The sequence below is a fragment of the Ostrinia furnacalis genome, unplaced genomic scaffold, assembly GCF_004193835.3.
Source record: "Ostrinia furnacalis isolate ACB-3 unplaced genomic scaffold, ASM419383v2 OfSCF7340, whole genome shotgun sequence".
Classification (NCBI taxonomy): domain Eukaryota; kingdom Metazoa; phylum Arthropoda; class Insecta; order Lepidoptera; family Crambidae; genus Ostrinia; species Ostrinia furnacalis.
In genome coordinates, this window is record NW_021137579.1 from 678,812 (window position 1) to 695,393 (window position 16,582).

Genomic DNA, 16,582 nt, shown 5'->3' on the forward strand with positions numbered 1-16,582 from the left:
AATCATTAATAAACTTGACTCTAGATTTGTTTGTTGCAAAATCGCACCTATTGATTATTATGAATAATACATTAAAAATAATTAATATTACATAGGTACGATACCATGGTTCTTATTCGTAGATTTATGTGCTTTTTTCTGACATGCTGAAGATAATTTTTTGATAACAAAACATATTAATGGTTACATATTACATAAACATTTATGAGTTATTTACATGAGATAACTTTGTTAATCACTGATTTATTAATATTATCTTCAAATATTTGTGTCTTGACATATTGATATCGACTCATTTTTGTACAGTCGACAGAATTCAGTTGATTTGGACTAAATTTATTTGCGTATTACAGAAGATTATTACATTCCAGTCACTTGCATGACCATTTACGGTCTGCAAAATGCCACATGAAGAAATGTGTGGAAGTACCGAAAATGACGAATTGTCGGTGAAAGTGTTAATAAAAAAAAAACAAATTTTTTTATAAATAAAATTAATAATGCAAAATGTTTTATAAACGTATAAATATGTATACCTATGTTTAATCCTTTCAGCTATGTCAAAAACAAGATAAAATAGTAGCTACTATCTAATCAGAATTGGATTATGTAGGTATGAAGAAATCAATTTGTTTTCGGACGTACACAATCCGAAACCAGACGTGTTCTGTGTTGAATAATATATTATATTTATTTTAATTTAATTTTTAAAATGGAGAAAAGGATAATGCGAATCAACCCGAAGTCTGTGACGGCCATAGCGTCGGGGACATCATCTTCTGATGGTAAGTTTTTTTTAATATATTTTAAATGTAGAGTCGACAGCATTTATCAAGGTCCTTTTTTTTATTTATTGAACCTGTTAAAACTGCTTAAGATGTCATAGGATTTAGTTTTTTTTTTTCAATGTTCCGTCCGACGTCAGCATATCATTGTGAACTAAGAGACCAGTTCAAACGCACATGATATTATGCTGACGTTTACATACGACTACATCTGATTGGTTTTAAATAGGTTCAAAGGTAAGTCGTGCAACGAGGCATTTACATCAATAATTATCATTAACTAGCTTTCCGCCCGCGGCTTCGCCCGCGTGGAATTTTGTCTGTCACAGAAAAACTTTATCGCGCGCGTCCCTGTTTCAAAAACCGGGATAAAAACTATCCTATGTTCTTTCCCGGGACTCAAACTATCTCTATGCCAAATTTCATCAAAATCGGTTGCGAGGTTTAAGCGGGAAAGCGTAACAGACAGACAGACAGACAGACAGACAGACAGAGTTACTTTCGCATTTATAATATTATACAGGGTGTTTGGCGCATCGTGTGCCAAAATGATTATGTGCGTTCCCTTCGAGAGGCCACTGTGGAAAACGAAGGTTTCGTATACATAAAGATTTAGCAGAACCTCTAAAACAAATGTAGCCAGAACGATAAATTTGTAGGTGTTGTAAGTTGGACGCTACAACCCGCCGAATGTGGTCCCTCACATGAACTATGTGAAATACCAAATTACTGAATCTGACCAAATAAGATGATTTTGATGAATGGTAATATTTAGAAGGTAAATCGTAGGGCTACATACGAAAATAAGAGCTCTGGATAGTTACTGCAAATAAAGAAAATCCAATCAGACGATGGGCCCTCAGTTCACCAGTGCACAAAATTTACGTTAATGCTACAAATTGGAACTTGAGACTAAGTTTCTTTGGTATGGTTTTAATTTTAGCAGAAGTAGCCACAATGCTACCCTGAGAGTACAGGGTTTATATATTCTACTAGTACAGAATAAAAGCTCTAGTAAAGTGAGCACTCGGAACACACGCTAAAAACCAATTCCATGATAAATATCTCGCCCAACTCATTGTTTGATAAAAATAGTTAACACCATTTTATGTACAAAATTTGCAGTTTAAAATTGTATTAAAATATTTTTGCTGTATAAAGTATTTAAAGAAATATCTTGCTTCTTAAATTCTCCGTAATGATTTTGTGTATGTTAACCACATTGTCGATTTTTTTAGGAAAATCAAAACTAAAGTATAAGTAGGTAGGTATTCTGTACTATTGCCTAAGAGGTATTTTGAGATAAATCCGAGTCTATTGATTTTATTTTAATTAAATAGGTACGACGTAAAAATAATTTTATTTAAAGTACCTACGCATTGTGTGATACGGAATAGTCGTGGTGTGGTCGGTCCACGCCACGTCTTCCGACTCGTCGTCACCACTCAAGAACGAGCTATGTGCCTAGCCCAAGCTGCCACTTGATTTTAGCGATGCTGCGGGCTTTGTCAGTCNTTTCGAGTTAGTTGACCCAATCAGAACCTTTTAGGACCATAATGGTGAGTCAGTATTCTTAATAAAGTTTTAATTTATTTTAGGAAGACCAGGTGCAGGTTTTAATAGTGCCTTTTAATAATAAATAATCAATGAAAAATATGATAACAGGATAATTTATCAAACGCTCAGCCATAGTTTAACGTTTTACTATCTTATCCGGAGACAAAAGGTATCAGAGTCGACTACATAATATCAGACTACACATTTTTGTAGTAAAATCGCCACTCTTACAATTAAATAAGATCCTCCACTGTTTTACTTGACATGCTAAGTATTGACTGTACTTCTACAGACTACATTTTTATCGATTTATCATCACTTGAAAGTTAATGTTAAGGTTATATTAATCTCAATCGGCTCAAATTTATGTTCGGGTTAAGACTTTTTAGAGTTTTCAGCAAGTATGGGATCAATATTCTTTAGTAGGTACAGACAGAGTCAAATAGTTTGTGACACCCTAAATTCGCAACACGTCTTTGTTACTTGGAACTGTTTTTGTTGTCAACTTTTTGGCCACTTTGGGTGTCAAGAACTATTTTGAAGCTGACTTTACTTACTAAATGAGGGTTTTCGCGAATGAAAGATCCGCTAGATGGCGGGACGTGGATGTGGGGTCTGACTGCTGCGTGATTGGTGGATTTTGACATTTTATTATCTGTCAATGTCATGTCAAAAATAACCAATCATGCAGCATTTGGACCTCGCGTCTACGTATTGCCAACTGGCGGATTTTTCATTCGCGAAAACCCTCATTCTACAAGATCAGAGGAAATCTGCCCTAAAATTGACTCTAATTCAATGCGATTGTTTAAAATGGATACAAAACTTTTCAGCTTACAACGGCCAAACTTGAAGTATACACTAACACTTCTCTGTACTTCGATTGAAAAGGATTAAAAGATTGAAGTTGTCGAGTTCTGTGCTAAATAAAAGGAAGTGTACTTCAGAGAGAATTCAGCCACATTTCCTGTTCCTTTCAACTGGCGTGGCCATTTTGTGGTGAATTTCAGACCAGTGAGAGAGAATTATAGAGTGGGTGGCGGTTGTTTTCTTCCATTTTACAATCCTAGTGGTTTTACTAGCTTCGCAGTTCAAGTTTATTAATAACCTCATATCTAATAATTATAATTTTGGCATCTCACTTACGTGGATGTTCAGCTATAAAAAATGTCACTCTCACAATTTTATTAAGACATAAAAATCTTTGATTTAAGTGATTTTTAAGAAAGAGTTCCATTGAAGGGTTGAAAGACCTTTTTATTTAATAAAGTACCCCGCATACTAGAATAGAGTGTTGGCTTAGAAATTGATGTTTCCGTATATTCTATCGCGCGTGTTTTCCCACTACGTATTATCTTTTTTTATCACACGAGATAACCCTTCAGAAATAAAGATAAAACCTATAACTTATGAATAGATCGTAAAAATAAGAACAATAATGCTTATGCCGCCATCACACGGACTGCAACACAACAACCGCACGAAGTCGCATCAGCAACCGCACGCAGTCGCTATAATCAACTGCATGCAGTTGTCTGCAATCGCATCTGACTTCACGCAGTTGACTCCAAGCATCTAGATTCTAGACCAGTAGGTCAGTGTCAGGTTTGACGTCAATCATGATGTCTTCATACATTTCTGGCGATGAAATACTCTGGCTAGGAGTTTGTTGGTTGCAAGAGAGGTGTGTACTTCCCATTGATTGCAAACTGTTGGAATTTTGAATTTGTGTTGAGTCATTTGCCACATTTCTCGAATATTGTGTAGCAGTGTATCTTCTGAAATAGTCTGGAGGCGAAGGCTGGTTTCTTTGAGGTTCGTTTTGATGTGAAGATTTATTTTTGTAATATCTAATTACATTTATGATGTCACTTTTCGCGTCTAGTTTATCATCAGCAGGTATCGCTTTGAAATCATTCAGCAGACATAACAGGAATTGTTTATCGGAATCTTTTTCCTCGCTACTTAATTTTTCCATCACGTTTTTAGTCAAGCTTTCAATTAAAATATTACTATTGTCAGATGATGTTTCCAATGATGTTTCCTTTGAGGCTCGTTTTGGTTTTTTTGTAGGAATCTCATCAGGTGTAATTTCACTTTGTACATTGGAAGTCCCGGCGCCGCCTGGATCACGCCAGCCTTTAACAGTCATTGTATCTTTTAAAAATAATAATTGTTTATGATACTTGTACAGTTTCGTTTTTGCTCCACTTTTCTTAGTTTGATTTTTTATACTTCGCATAAAACCATCTCTTAACACCTTCCATCTGCCCTGTAGTTTAATTGCTGTAAATAAACAAAAAACATGATATTAATAATTATATTTTGATTCATTCATCATCATCATCATCATCTCAGCCATATGACGTCCACTGCTGAACATAGGCCTCCTCCAATGTTTTCCATGCTGCCCGGTTGGTAGCGGCCTGCGTCTTTGAATATTTTGATTATTCACATTCACAGTATAAAAAATTAGCCAAGTGCGTGTCGTGGCACGCGCAGTGTAGGGTTCCGTAGTTGTCCCTCCTTACCACAATATATTTCAGAAGCAAGCAATTATACTTTAACTAAAGTCACTTTTCATATTTTCTTCTAATGATTTTTTATGAGGTACGAATTTTTTTAATAGGTACATGAGTTAGACGACTATTACTCTTATGTCCTTTTTCACCATCAATCCTTAATTTTTAAGTGACCCCTTTGAAAACAAAATTCCTGTTATGTGTTACCATAGGGGTCACTTAAAAATAGGGATTGATGGTGAAAACGGGCATTAAACTAACTGATCTATCTGTGGCTCCTGAGCAGGGAGACGACAAAACGAAACAGCTGGATGCGTGTGCGATAATCAAGAGCACAGTTTATGAATTATTAACTGCTTATATATACCAATAAGATGTGCGTCAGTCGTGTGACGCGCGACCTACTGTGTTTTGTCTATTAAACAAACGCTGACGCTACATATCTTAACCGTTATAGTTTTCCTTTAAATTTTATAAAAAGCATTATCATTATGAATTTTTCCAGATTTTTCAAGCCAACTGCAGTTTAGTTTATAGAGGGGGCGGGGGACATTCTTATGACCACAACGCCTGCTTAGATACGATTGAACTATTTTTTGCATACAAATTTTTGAACTCCCTAACAGCTCATGGTCAACGTGCCATAAAAACATCTTAGGCTACATATCAATTTATTTAATAATTGTTTATTACTATCAAAAATCTTTTAATACACCACTACATATTTTTATCAACGAAATAATTTTAACAGGTTACTTATGTGTTAAAAATGTAGAGTATTGTTTAATAAAATTTTCTTTAGTCCGTATTTTCCGCGTCACAGCTGGGGCACTCCGCTGCTCGCTAGGAGTAGTCGTACGCGCTCGCAAATTGCCCCGATCTGTCTGTCTCGCTCACGCCTCGACCACACTTCCAGTGTTATATTACTTACTTAGCTTAGCTAACTCAGACCATTTCAAGTAATTTTGAGTTGTAATAAATGTTACATTATCTTACGTAAATAGTGCTAGCGACGCGTGTGTCCATAAATTACCAATTTTGGGATAAAATATTGAGTAACTTTATTTAACTTTTTTTTTACATAAATAGGATCAGTATCAATAACTCATTACCCAGATTTTTTTTCGGTGATAAAAATGTAGTGGTGTATAAGAAAATAATAAAAAATTTAAAACTTACCAATAGCATTTTTTTCCTTATTATTCTTTTCTGCAAAATTTGGTATCATTGATTCGCATACAAAAGCCCAATCTTTATTGCGCTTTATTTTGTTACTATATTCTGGAGTTTTATAATTCCATATGCTGACTTTACTTTTTATTAAAGAAATGAAGAATTCGGTGTCGAAAACCATTTTTCAAACCATTCGACGCAACCAACGCGCGTTCGGCTCCAATACTAACTGCAGAGTAACTGTATGCGAACGGAGCGCGCGGTAACACTACACAACCACAAAATGTAACTGTGTAGCCGACCGCGTGAAGTTGAAGGCACGACTAGACTGCACCATTGCACGAAGTCGAACGTTCTATCGGCAACAATGACTGCCCATGTCGTCTCTTTCTATCGCAAAGAATCACCATTTGAGAGCGAGCGCAAAAACGGAAATGGATAGATAACACTCTGGCCGTATGTACAACTGCATGCAGTCCTGTACTATTACTTATTCTGTGATGCAGTTAAATATATCGACCACGCGCTATGACCGCGCACGGTAGCTGGTAGCTGCGATGCAGTCCGTCTGATGTCAGCCCATACAATTAACACAGTATAATAATTATAGATTTATCTACTGTGCAAGGAATGTTGTCCTGTAAATTAATCATCAAGATATGAAGGCGACACTAATTTATCTTTACTTTCTTTTTACTCCCTAATCAATAATCAATTTATTGTTTAAATTAATATTTTTAATTAATTAATCGTCTTTATTCTCTAAGAATAGGAAACATTTTTATTGATGAGTTTGTTTAAAGTAGGTAATCTTTTAGGTAACAGAACCCGATTTTGAAATTATGATAGTTAGGTATCTTTAATTCCTGTGAGTGATATTAGCTATATTTAAATCCCAAGTGGGCAAAAGTTAGGCATTAAGTAATAAGAGCAAACGAATTACTCTAAATGAAAGAATAAAAGGGTAACGTAGAGATTTACTGTAATTAAGTCAAATTATCTCAAAACAATTGTAGCATTTTACAGAGAGCTGTTGTTTAGATAGGAAATAATACAGGCCAGTCCAGTTATAGTCTGACAATGATCCACGCGTTACGGGGCAGCCTGTACAAATAATGCTCATTTCGTATTATACAGGGCGTTAGGCGGAATGATATAGATATCTCTGGAGTTGACACTGGATACCTATCATCAATTTGACTAATGAATCATAGGTATTCATCTATCTTATTGTGAAAAGTGTGATCATTTTTGTTACAGTCAAAAATGTTTAGGCTGGGTGCACCATCTTACTTTAACATTGACAAAATTCAAAAAATCTGCCAAACTCCATACAAAAACGCTGGTTCTCGTTATGTTTACGGTCAAAGGTGGGTGGTGCAACTCAGCTTTAGATGCTTATTGCTTTGGTAATATGATTTTGACTTTTGGTCCTAATGAGATTTATTCCCAGTCCGTTCGTTTCGTTCGTTCGTTTCAGCTGAAAGACGTCCACTGCTTGACAAAGGTTTCCTTGTCCTGTATTGTCCCTGTTACGAAAAAATAATTTTGATGACAGCTAAAAGCTAATGGGTTTTGGTGACACACAAACATTTTTGTAAAGGTAAAAAGGTAAACTAAAACTTCTAATCACTCTTTTCACAATAAGGGACATGACTTAAAATTATCATATTTAGGTGTCCTCTGTCGACTCCAGAAACCAGTCGACCATTTCGCCTATCACCCTGTATAAGGAGAAAGTATCCTCTTCATTAAATCGGTATGGAGAGGCCTGTGTGGTTGATTACTCAGTCCTCCGAATCCCGGAAAAAGAATGGACTTATTATGATTTGGAAATAGATAACGCTTATTTCTATATAAAAGGTTCTCTATTTAAACATGAGAACGACTTTTTCGGATGTCATTTGTTTCTATTAGATTGAAAACAATTGAGAAACGTGTTTGATTTTAAATTTTTTGCAATGGTAGAACTATTCGAATACGATTTCGATTCATGAGCTTGTTACCATAAATTAACTATATTTTTCCTTTTTTAATTGATAACCTAAATATCGATATCAATATCGTCTACGTAACATTGCCACTGCTCATCTGTGGTTTCAGGTTTGACCTTCACCTTATTGAATACTAACTTCCCAGAAACGGCACAATACCGATTATGTTGTCCTGAAGTTGTAGGAAAAACTATGCATAATACTGACATGTACATATATACGTGCCTGGAGATTGGTGGATAACATTATACACTAACGTAATATAATATTTTATTCTGGTGGTATTTGTTATTACGCTTCGTAATTATCTTTGGCGTATTTATTACATAACTAGTACAAACCAAACACTGCGGGCTCTTACTTAGGTAAATGTTAGAGTTGCTTCTTTGTTATACAAACTCGTCTGTCGACTGTACAAAGTTATTTGACAGCACACCAAAATTTGTCCTTTGTCATTGTCCAGCAGTGGACGTCATTTGGCTGAAACGAACGAACACCAAAATTAGCCAAAAAGTTCGCAACACGTCTTTGTTACAATTAAAATTGGGTTGTGTTATCAACTTCTTGGCCACTTTAAGGCTGAGTTGCACCACCTAACTTTGACCGTAACTATAACGATAACCAGTGCTTTTTGTATGGAGTTTGACAGATTTTTGACGTTTGTCAAAGTTAAAGTAAGATGGTGCAACTCAGCCTTAGTGTCATTAACTATTTGACGGTGACTGTACTATTCCACGATGTTATTATCTCCATCAATGAGGCATTTACAAAACTGAAAGTGTTTGAATCGATTTCGACAACGATTGTGCCCACATTATCACCAAGCATAGACTTCAAAACTTTAGCACTTCACCAGATTTCGTCTTAAAACAAGTTGGCGTTAGCAAGTCTTAAATAAATAAATCCTTGATGAACTTTGTAAAACTAGAACATTAATTCAGGTCAGAAACTTCGGCTGAACTATGCAAATTCGCATAAACATACTGTAAACGTTCCATTAATGTCTTAAAGTTAGACTTTACACGCTCTTATTTCCATAATTCGTTGAATTAAATGTTGCAGCTCCCACTTAAGTAATTCCGTGGAAGAATATTTTAGCAATGCAGAGCGTTTTGAATAAAGTTTAAATCATAAGTCTCGGTTATAATTTCAAATAAATAGCAAAAATTATTTTATGGTAATCAATTTTGTATGTTCTTATTTATTTAAAAGGGTTCCCATTATTATTAGTTAGTAGGTTGTTTTATAGAATAAATCAGTGTAGGTAATACTTAGAGACCACAGTCATAGCACAGTCATGGTCACAGTCATAGTCATAGTAATTTATTCCATAAACAATAACATTATCTTATTGGAAAATATAAATTAGGTAGGTATTTAAGATTTTAAGAATTATGTTAAGAAGGACGAGATAAGACAGGTTTAGTTAGACAAGATTAGATGTAATATTGTTGTGTTAGAGTAGTCTGTAAAATTAACCATATTACCATACTTATTTTAGGTACTTATTTAGATGTTATATCTTTTTCAGCGGAACAAATTTCAAAGCTCAGAGCGTCACAGTCCCCCATCGCCATATCGCTGCAGCGGTGTCCCACTTGGTCTTCCTTGGACCCTCTTCGCTTCAGGGGCTACTGGGACAACGAGGTCAACGGCATTCTTGTCAACAATGGACACACAGGTAAGAGACCAGCTTAATTTCAGGATTAGTTAAGTATAATATACTAACCTACTGAATCGACAGGTAATGGAATATTCCTTGTTAGAAAACTTTATGCTGATAATGAAAAATTTGCTTTTAAATCTGAACCGCTCTAGCTATTTGATCAAAATTTACGCAAAAAAAAAAACCAAATTCTCCTTCTTTCTGGCTGGCTTGTGAAAAAGGTGGATCAATTCTACTAAAAAGGCTCAGATAAGATTTGAACCAACTACCTTTAGCTTGTCGAGTGCCTTTATAATCATAAAACTTTTGTGGCATTCCTATAAAAACATGGAGTATTTAGAGATTTACTTATGGTTACAGTCAACAGTTCAAACGCTAACAAGATTTTCGCCCGTATTCACAAACATTACTATGAGGTCTCACAGTGCTCGTGGACGCACAAGATGACACACAAACCAATCACAGAGCTTTATTCAACGCTGTGCGTTCGATTTTCTGCTTCACTTAAGAAAGCATCGTTTGTGAACACGGGCGTTTAACTTCGGTGCTAAACAAGTCGAAAACAAAAAGTTATATCAAACAAAATCAGAGACCTGTTATCGACAAGTTGATAAGATAACAAATATTATGACATGGTACACAAGTAAGGATTTATATATATTGAACTTGAATTATTACCATTTGTATTTAGGTGACATGATAAATACGGTGTTTCTCTTGACACTGATAAATGACTTGGTTTAACTGCTGTTAATATTTTAACCATTTTCCTTTTTCTTTTTTTGTAAACAACATTTTCAGGGTAACGATATTAACATAATTCCTATGTTATTTATTCACGAGAAAAACTTTTGAATTGTTCAAAGTTATTTAACTGGATTTAATAAGAACAAAAAAAAAACTTAAGACAACTCGCCACTCTACAAATATTTACTTGTATTGATCTGAAAACCAAGAACTGCTTTGTTTATACTAATCAATAGCAAACTTACTATGAAAACTGTTTAAAACAGTGTCGATGGGAATGTAAATGTAAGTTACCCACGACACTACTGCCTTGGTAGTGTAGGTAGAAGGGAAAAAATATTTCCCACGACACTACTGGTAGGTGGGTCAGAAGGGGAAGGGGACACCGAATATTTCATTTCCTATTGCTTCTTTGCATTCAACATGATAGTTATCAAACATGATAGTTATCATTTCACACATGAACAAAAGAATCCATAAGTTTGCACATAGTTAAAGGAGAACATCAGATTATAAGAACGTTAACACTGTCTCAGCTATTTTGGAATCGAGGAAGAAATCAAGGAAAAACGAATAAACGTTGATTACTTGTTTAATTGAACGTGGAAGTGGAACCTCAAATAGATAGAAAATCTTACCATTTAAGCAAAGATTTTTCGAATTCGAACCTTTTATGAAAAGCTTCTTTTCCTGTGACATATTCTTATTTTTTTTTTTTAGCTTACTTCACGTTCGAGTCTTCAGCGAAGCCCACTCTTAACGGCGGCCCACTGCTGGGCGAGTACATCTTCGAGCAGATGCACTTCCACTGGTCTGTTGATGACTTCACTGGATGCGAACACGTTTTAGATGGACACGGGTGAGCATAATAGACTTTAGCCCTCTAGAAATACAGATAGCATATTTTGATGGTTACCTAGTTGGGTTTATGTCAGAGCACGCAGTTCGATCCCTGCATACCTATCAACAAACTACTGTAAAATAAGTAGCGCTCAAACTGTAGTACGGGAGTTGAGAAATCACACACATAGACAAAATATATGTAATATGGGACAGATAATAAGAGAAGATGAAGATAATACCAACAAAATACGACCTTGAATAGTACCTATAAAACCTATAATAATCATCATTTCGGTCACAGGACGGCCACAACTGAATTTACGCCAATGATTTCCAGGTTGGACATCATCTGACAAATATTGCAGCCTCAGATCATAGAAAGAGAATAGATATGAAGTCGCGCGTAACTACAACGAGAACCAGTGTCCCCACATTTCCCCCACCACAGCTCCCACACACACATTCAACTGTGTAAAAACAAAGCGACTGAGAGTCTACGACAACATGTGCAACCGGCTTAAAAGTGCTGTCCGCGTGACGTGACGCACACTTTGAAAAAAGCAATTAGAGAGAAGAAAGATAAAATGGAGTCGATAAGATATCGATACTTTAAATCCTGGGGGCAAGGCTCGAAATTGGTTTAAAAAATGCTTGTATGAAAACCTTTTTATTATTATACGTTATGTTTATGTTCTTTAACGATTTTTGCATAAAGGAGTCAGTTCCATTTTGTATGGAAGAAAAACTCAGAATCAATTATTGGGACTAAATGAAGTTACCTTACATTAATTTACCCCAACCAAAGCTCAATGTCGTTATCGATGGAGTATAGAAGTTATAGACTGACAAAGTTTGTATGAAAAGTCATGGGTTAAGTAGGTACTTGCGATTTTTACCAGTATTTACAATATTGGTAATATATTATTATTTACTTTAATAATAATAACAGGATCACTGTAATTATTATTAACTACTATCGCGCATTAACTTTTTAATTATGGCGAAATTCGTACCGCCTATGTTTATCAAAAATAATGCCTATATTAGGCTTTCAACTAGCTCTTATAGTAATTACATAGTTGACAGTTACTAATCCCTTCTACTATTGTTATTGTTTTTGTAAAAACTTAAAAATCGCAAGCAACTCATGATTTTTTCATTCAAAATTAGAAAATAGAAAATAATAATTTACTTCTATTTATCGATAATAGGAAACCGTATTAGAACACGAGCCCTGCACTATGTTACGACCGGCACATGCGGCCGTACTGTGTATTTTCACGCGTCAGTGGATATCGGAAGAAATAAAATACATTGCGCAGTAGTTACGCATGACATAAAGTGGTTGCTAACTAAATCGTCAATGTACAACGTGTTTGAATTTTTATCACCACTAATTTCGATATCGCAGTAAATGTCACGGCACTGAATTCGTTCGTAAAAATGTTTAGTTTTTTTTATTTATAAGCAAAATACCAATGGATTTGCAATACTTACATGTGGTAAATGACTTCATTGTTCCTGTAGTTCTTCGTTTCACTTATGTTATTGCACGTTACGACGCATTATCCAACAATATCGGAGAACATTTCCTCAGTACGACTGAATCGCGACTAACCTGGCGTCGCGGCCGATGTTCGTTTCTGGGCATATCGCGGAGACACGCGCCATGCCCCCGTTTCACATCTATTCCCTTCTATGATCTGAGATTGCAGCAAAGCGCTGAATGCTAAAGTACACCTTATTCCCATTCAACACCGCCCATTTTTAAATCCCCAGATACGCTGCTGAATGCCACTTCGTCCACTACAACAGCAAATACCACTCTTTGGAGGCTGCTGTAGGCCATCCAGATGGACTGGCGGTGGTGGGATTCCTTCTGGAAGCCGTCAACGCCCCCAATCCGCGGTTCGACAAACTTATAGAGGGACTTGAGGGCATCAAACAGCTGGAGAAAGCAGTGCAGGTCACGTCAGGTCAGTTTCTTAACCTTAGACGTAGGTGGTAAAGTAATAAGTAATATGGATGCAGTAAATTGTAGAGCAATATGAAATATGCAATATTGGTGCAGTCTCTTGTTCAAAAAGAGCTCAACAAAATTTTTATTGATAGTGTATGTAAATAAATGTGTAAAGACTTGACCGTGAGGACATTATTTGCGTCGACTGTAAAACTAATTTTCTTTTTGACGTTTCCATTATAAGATTCCCTTAGATTCTACGAAGATACCAAAGAATCATTTTTTGCCTAGGGCATCTAGCAGAACATTTAAATGAGAGATAAAGTATTATGATATTTTTGCAATAAAAGACTCGACAGTTAACTGAGTAGGGAATAAGATGTTATGTCATTGGGAATAAGCGTTCAATGCGCTGCACACAATACACATACCTATAAATAATGAACTAAAAAAAAAATAGACTTGTCTTATCAAGCAATGGGTTTAACTTTTCCCGATCATTCCTTTTATTGGTCAATCAAAATCGACTTTTTTACATCTTAAATCTTTTATCGTAGATTTATTTATGATTACACACAGTTCAAACAATCTTTTTTCCTTTTGCCTATTAAATTACACTCAGTAGATATTTTTTCTTTGAAGTCTTATTCAAAACATAATGATTAATTTTGAACACGTGCAAAATTCAAAGCACGCCACCAATCGTTCAAGTCGTTTCCACAATCAAGGTGTAAAAAGGTCTTTCATAACCAAGAATTAAGGATCAAACTTCCTTGACAATTGCAGACTCCTTATCCTGGATGGACTCATCAGACCTGCAAGAAGGGAACTACGTGACGTACAAGGGTTCATTGACCACGCCGCCCTACACAGAGTGCGTCACTTGGATCATATACGAGAAACCAGTGCAAATTGGAGCGGAACAGGTAAAAAATTATTTTGGAAAATTCTGGACAAAATACGACGCTGAACTCACCTCTGACTTGAAGGGACTTACACTTGGCGTACATTGTACTGTAAACCAAACGTAAAATGGCAAACACTCGTCTATAAAGCGAGGCTACGTGGACAGCGTAGCACTTAGCCAAGGAGCAGATCACCGACTTTTAGTTGGCCGTTAGTTGGGTCAGGCTGTTAAACAGTATGGGTATGTATGAAAGTCCGCCCATTACACCACCATTGGTATCGGCCAATTCTTCATACAAAATATTAGAGTCGGGCCCAACTATCGACCAACTAAAAGTTGGTGGTCTACGCCTAAGCTTAGTGAAAGAGCTAGGGAACACAGAAACAGTCAAATAAAATTCTGTAGAGCAAGTCCGCTGTAGAGACTAATCCAATAATAAATAATATGGTAGCGCTATTAGCGAACAATTCTCAATCTTTTAGTACAAAAAAGTAATTTAAACGTTTTCCTGTTTTTCCCATCCGATATTAAATGACGTGGAATAATATCAAAAGCTCCAATTTTAATTTGTTGACCTTTTTTTGACGAGATTCAATGGCGCGATTTAAGACGGTTCAGTATGTTATTATAATACAGAAAATTGGATGAAGGACGTACTAGGTGGACCGACGATCTGGTGAAGGTCGCGGGAAGAGAGCCTGGATGCGGGCAGCGCAGGACCGTTCATTGTGGAAAACTTTGGGGGAGGCCTTTGTCCAGCGGTGGACGTCCTTTGGCTGAAACGAACGAACGAACGAACGGATGAAAGAATTCTGATCTGGAGTACAATCTCTTACAAATAAAATAATACTTTGCTGATTCTAAATAACTATCCTCAAGGTTGTCTGGAAGAGATCGCCTTATAGTGATAAGACCGCCTTAAGTATGCCGTATCTTTTGCATAATACAATTCTTTTTCTTTCTTTTCTTGTCTTGTGTCGAACCATAATGGTTCGAAAACTAGCACCATAATTTATGTGCATGTGGATTGAGTGATCCTTGCTTCAATCTTAACAAAAATCGAAGAAGTTTTACTTAAAATATGTTAACACTNCCATAATTTATGGTGCTAGTTTTCTTATTCATGAAGTGTAACCAACAACACTAAATAAAATTTGTCATTCTATAAATACCAAATCAAATTAAGTCAACATGAGCATAAATATTTTAACAACATAATTATAATGATATTAATATGATATGACGATGAACTTACCTATATGCTGGGATCATTTGCGGAGGCGGAAATTGGGTTTGCAGATGCGGGTAATTTTACACACTGAATTTCACCATCATTACGTAAAGCTCGGACTCGAATTCGAACGAACGTAAAGCTCATGTGCACTTAAACGGGAGAGATTTAATCAATATTTGAGATCAGTAGGCCTAAGATGCGCGCTGCGATAAGCGGTTATCACGCCGCCATTTTATCGATTTTGCCCATACATTTTGACGTCGATAAAAGTTATTATCACGGCGGACATCTTAGGCATTCAGATGTTGTTAATAAATGTGCACTGCGGTGTCTTCATAAAAAAAATAATTTCTCTCTTTTAAGAGTAAAATCCAGAAAATTAAATAATATAGTTTAATTTTAAATTTTAATCGGTTCAACCAAAAACACAAACATACTCGTACAGGTTCAAACTGAAAACCTCCCCTTTTTTAAATGGGTAATTCTTTTTTTACAAAACTAAACTCAAAAACTCATAAAAACTCACTCATTTATTTATGCTAGTAGACTTATAAAAAGCACTTTTACACGTCCTAGTATTAACCCTACCACTGCTTCACGACAATAAATGGGCCAGTACTGAGAAGAAGCAGCGCAAGAAACTCAGTCACTATTGTCAGCCAGCTGATTTCTGCTTTCTGCAACTGATTTCTGATGATAATTATTGTCCACAGCTGGGCCTCTTGAGGCAACTGGAGGGCTTCGACCACAAGCCGATCGAGAGGAACGTGCGACCCACCCAGCGTCATCCCCCAGGTCATTCCGTCATTTACGTCAAGCAAGTCAAGGCGAAGCTATGACAACGTTTATTAGAAAATATATTTTTACTCAAAACTCTTCGTTTCATTTTCTTAGTTTTAGTTGGAGGAAAAGGGAAAAGTGATTGGAGCTCTCAATGATAGAACTCCGCTGCCAATAACAATTTCAAACTGAAAATAATTCAACACGATATATCAATGTTACGAGGCTCAATGGCCACATCAGTCGTCCGACTAGAGAAAGGTTGCATGGTGTAGGTTCAAATCCCTTCAGAGGCAAAAATATTGTTCAAATAAAATATTTCTTCAAAATTACACGCCGCTTAGAAGTAGGGACATTTTCATTAAACCACAACCAAAACAAACTCCAATTTCAGTGTGACACTCTAGGGGTGAA

The 16,582-nt window shown here is 36.0% G+C and overlaps 2 protein-coding genes across 2 annotated transcripts; one reads left to right on the plus strand and one right to left on the minus strand.

The window, feature by feature from the left end:
* The first annotated feature begins 625 nt into the window (after positions 1 to 625).
* CAH3 (Carbonic anhydrase 3) lies at positions 626 to 16,261 on the plus strand. Its single transcript, XM_028319993.1, has 6 exons — positions 626 to 785; positions 9,563 to 9,712; positions 11,165 to 11,303; positions 13,067 to 13,263; positions 14,034 to 14,173; positions 16,102 to 16,261. Exons 1-6 carry the CDS (start codon positions 713 to 715, stop codon positions 16,225 to 16,227), a joined length of 825 nt encoding a protein of 274 aa, XP_028175794.1. The 5' UTR covers positions 626 to 712; the 3' UTR covers positions 16,228 to 16,261.
* On the minus strand, positions 3,032 to 6,724 carry LOC114364014 (uncharacterized). The gene is made up of 2 exons (XM_028319992.1): positions 6,044 to 6,724; positions 3,032 to 4,628 (listed from the first exon to the last, which is right to left on the minus strand). The coding sequence occupies exons 1-2, from the start codon at positions 6,216 to 6,218 to the stop codon at positions 3,925 to 3,927; spliced, it is 879 nt and encodes a 292-aa protein (XP_028175793.1). The 5' UTR covers positions 6,219 to 6,724; the 3' UTR covers positions 3,032 to 3,924.
* Positions 16,262 to 16,582: the final 321 nt, after the last annotated feature.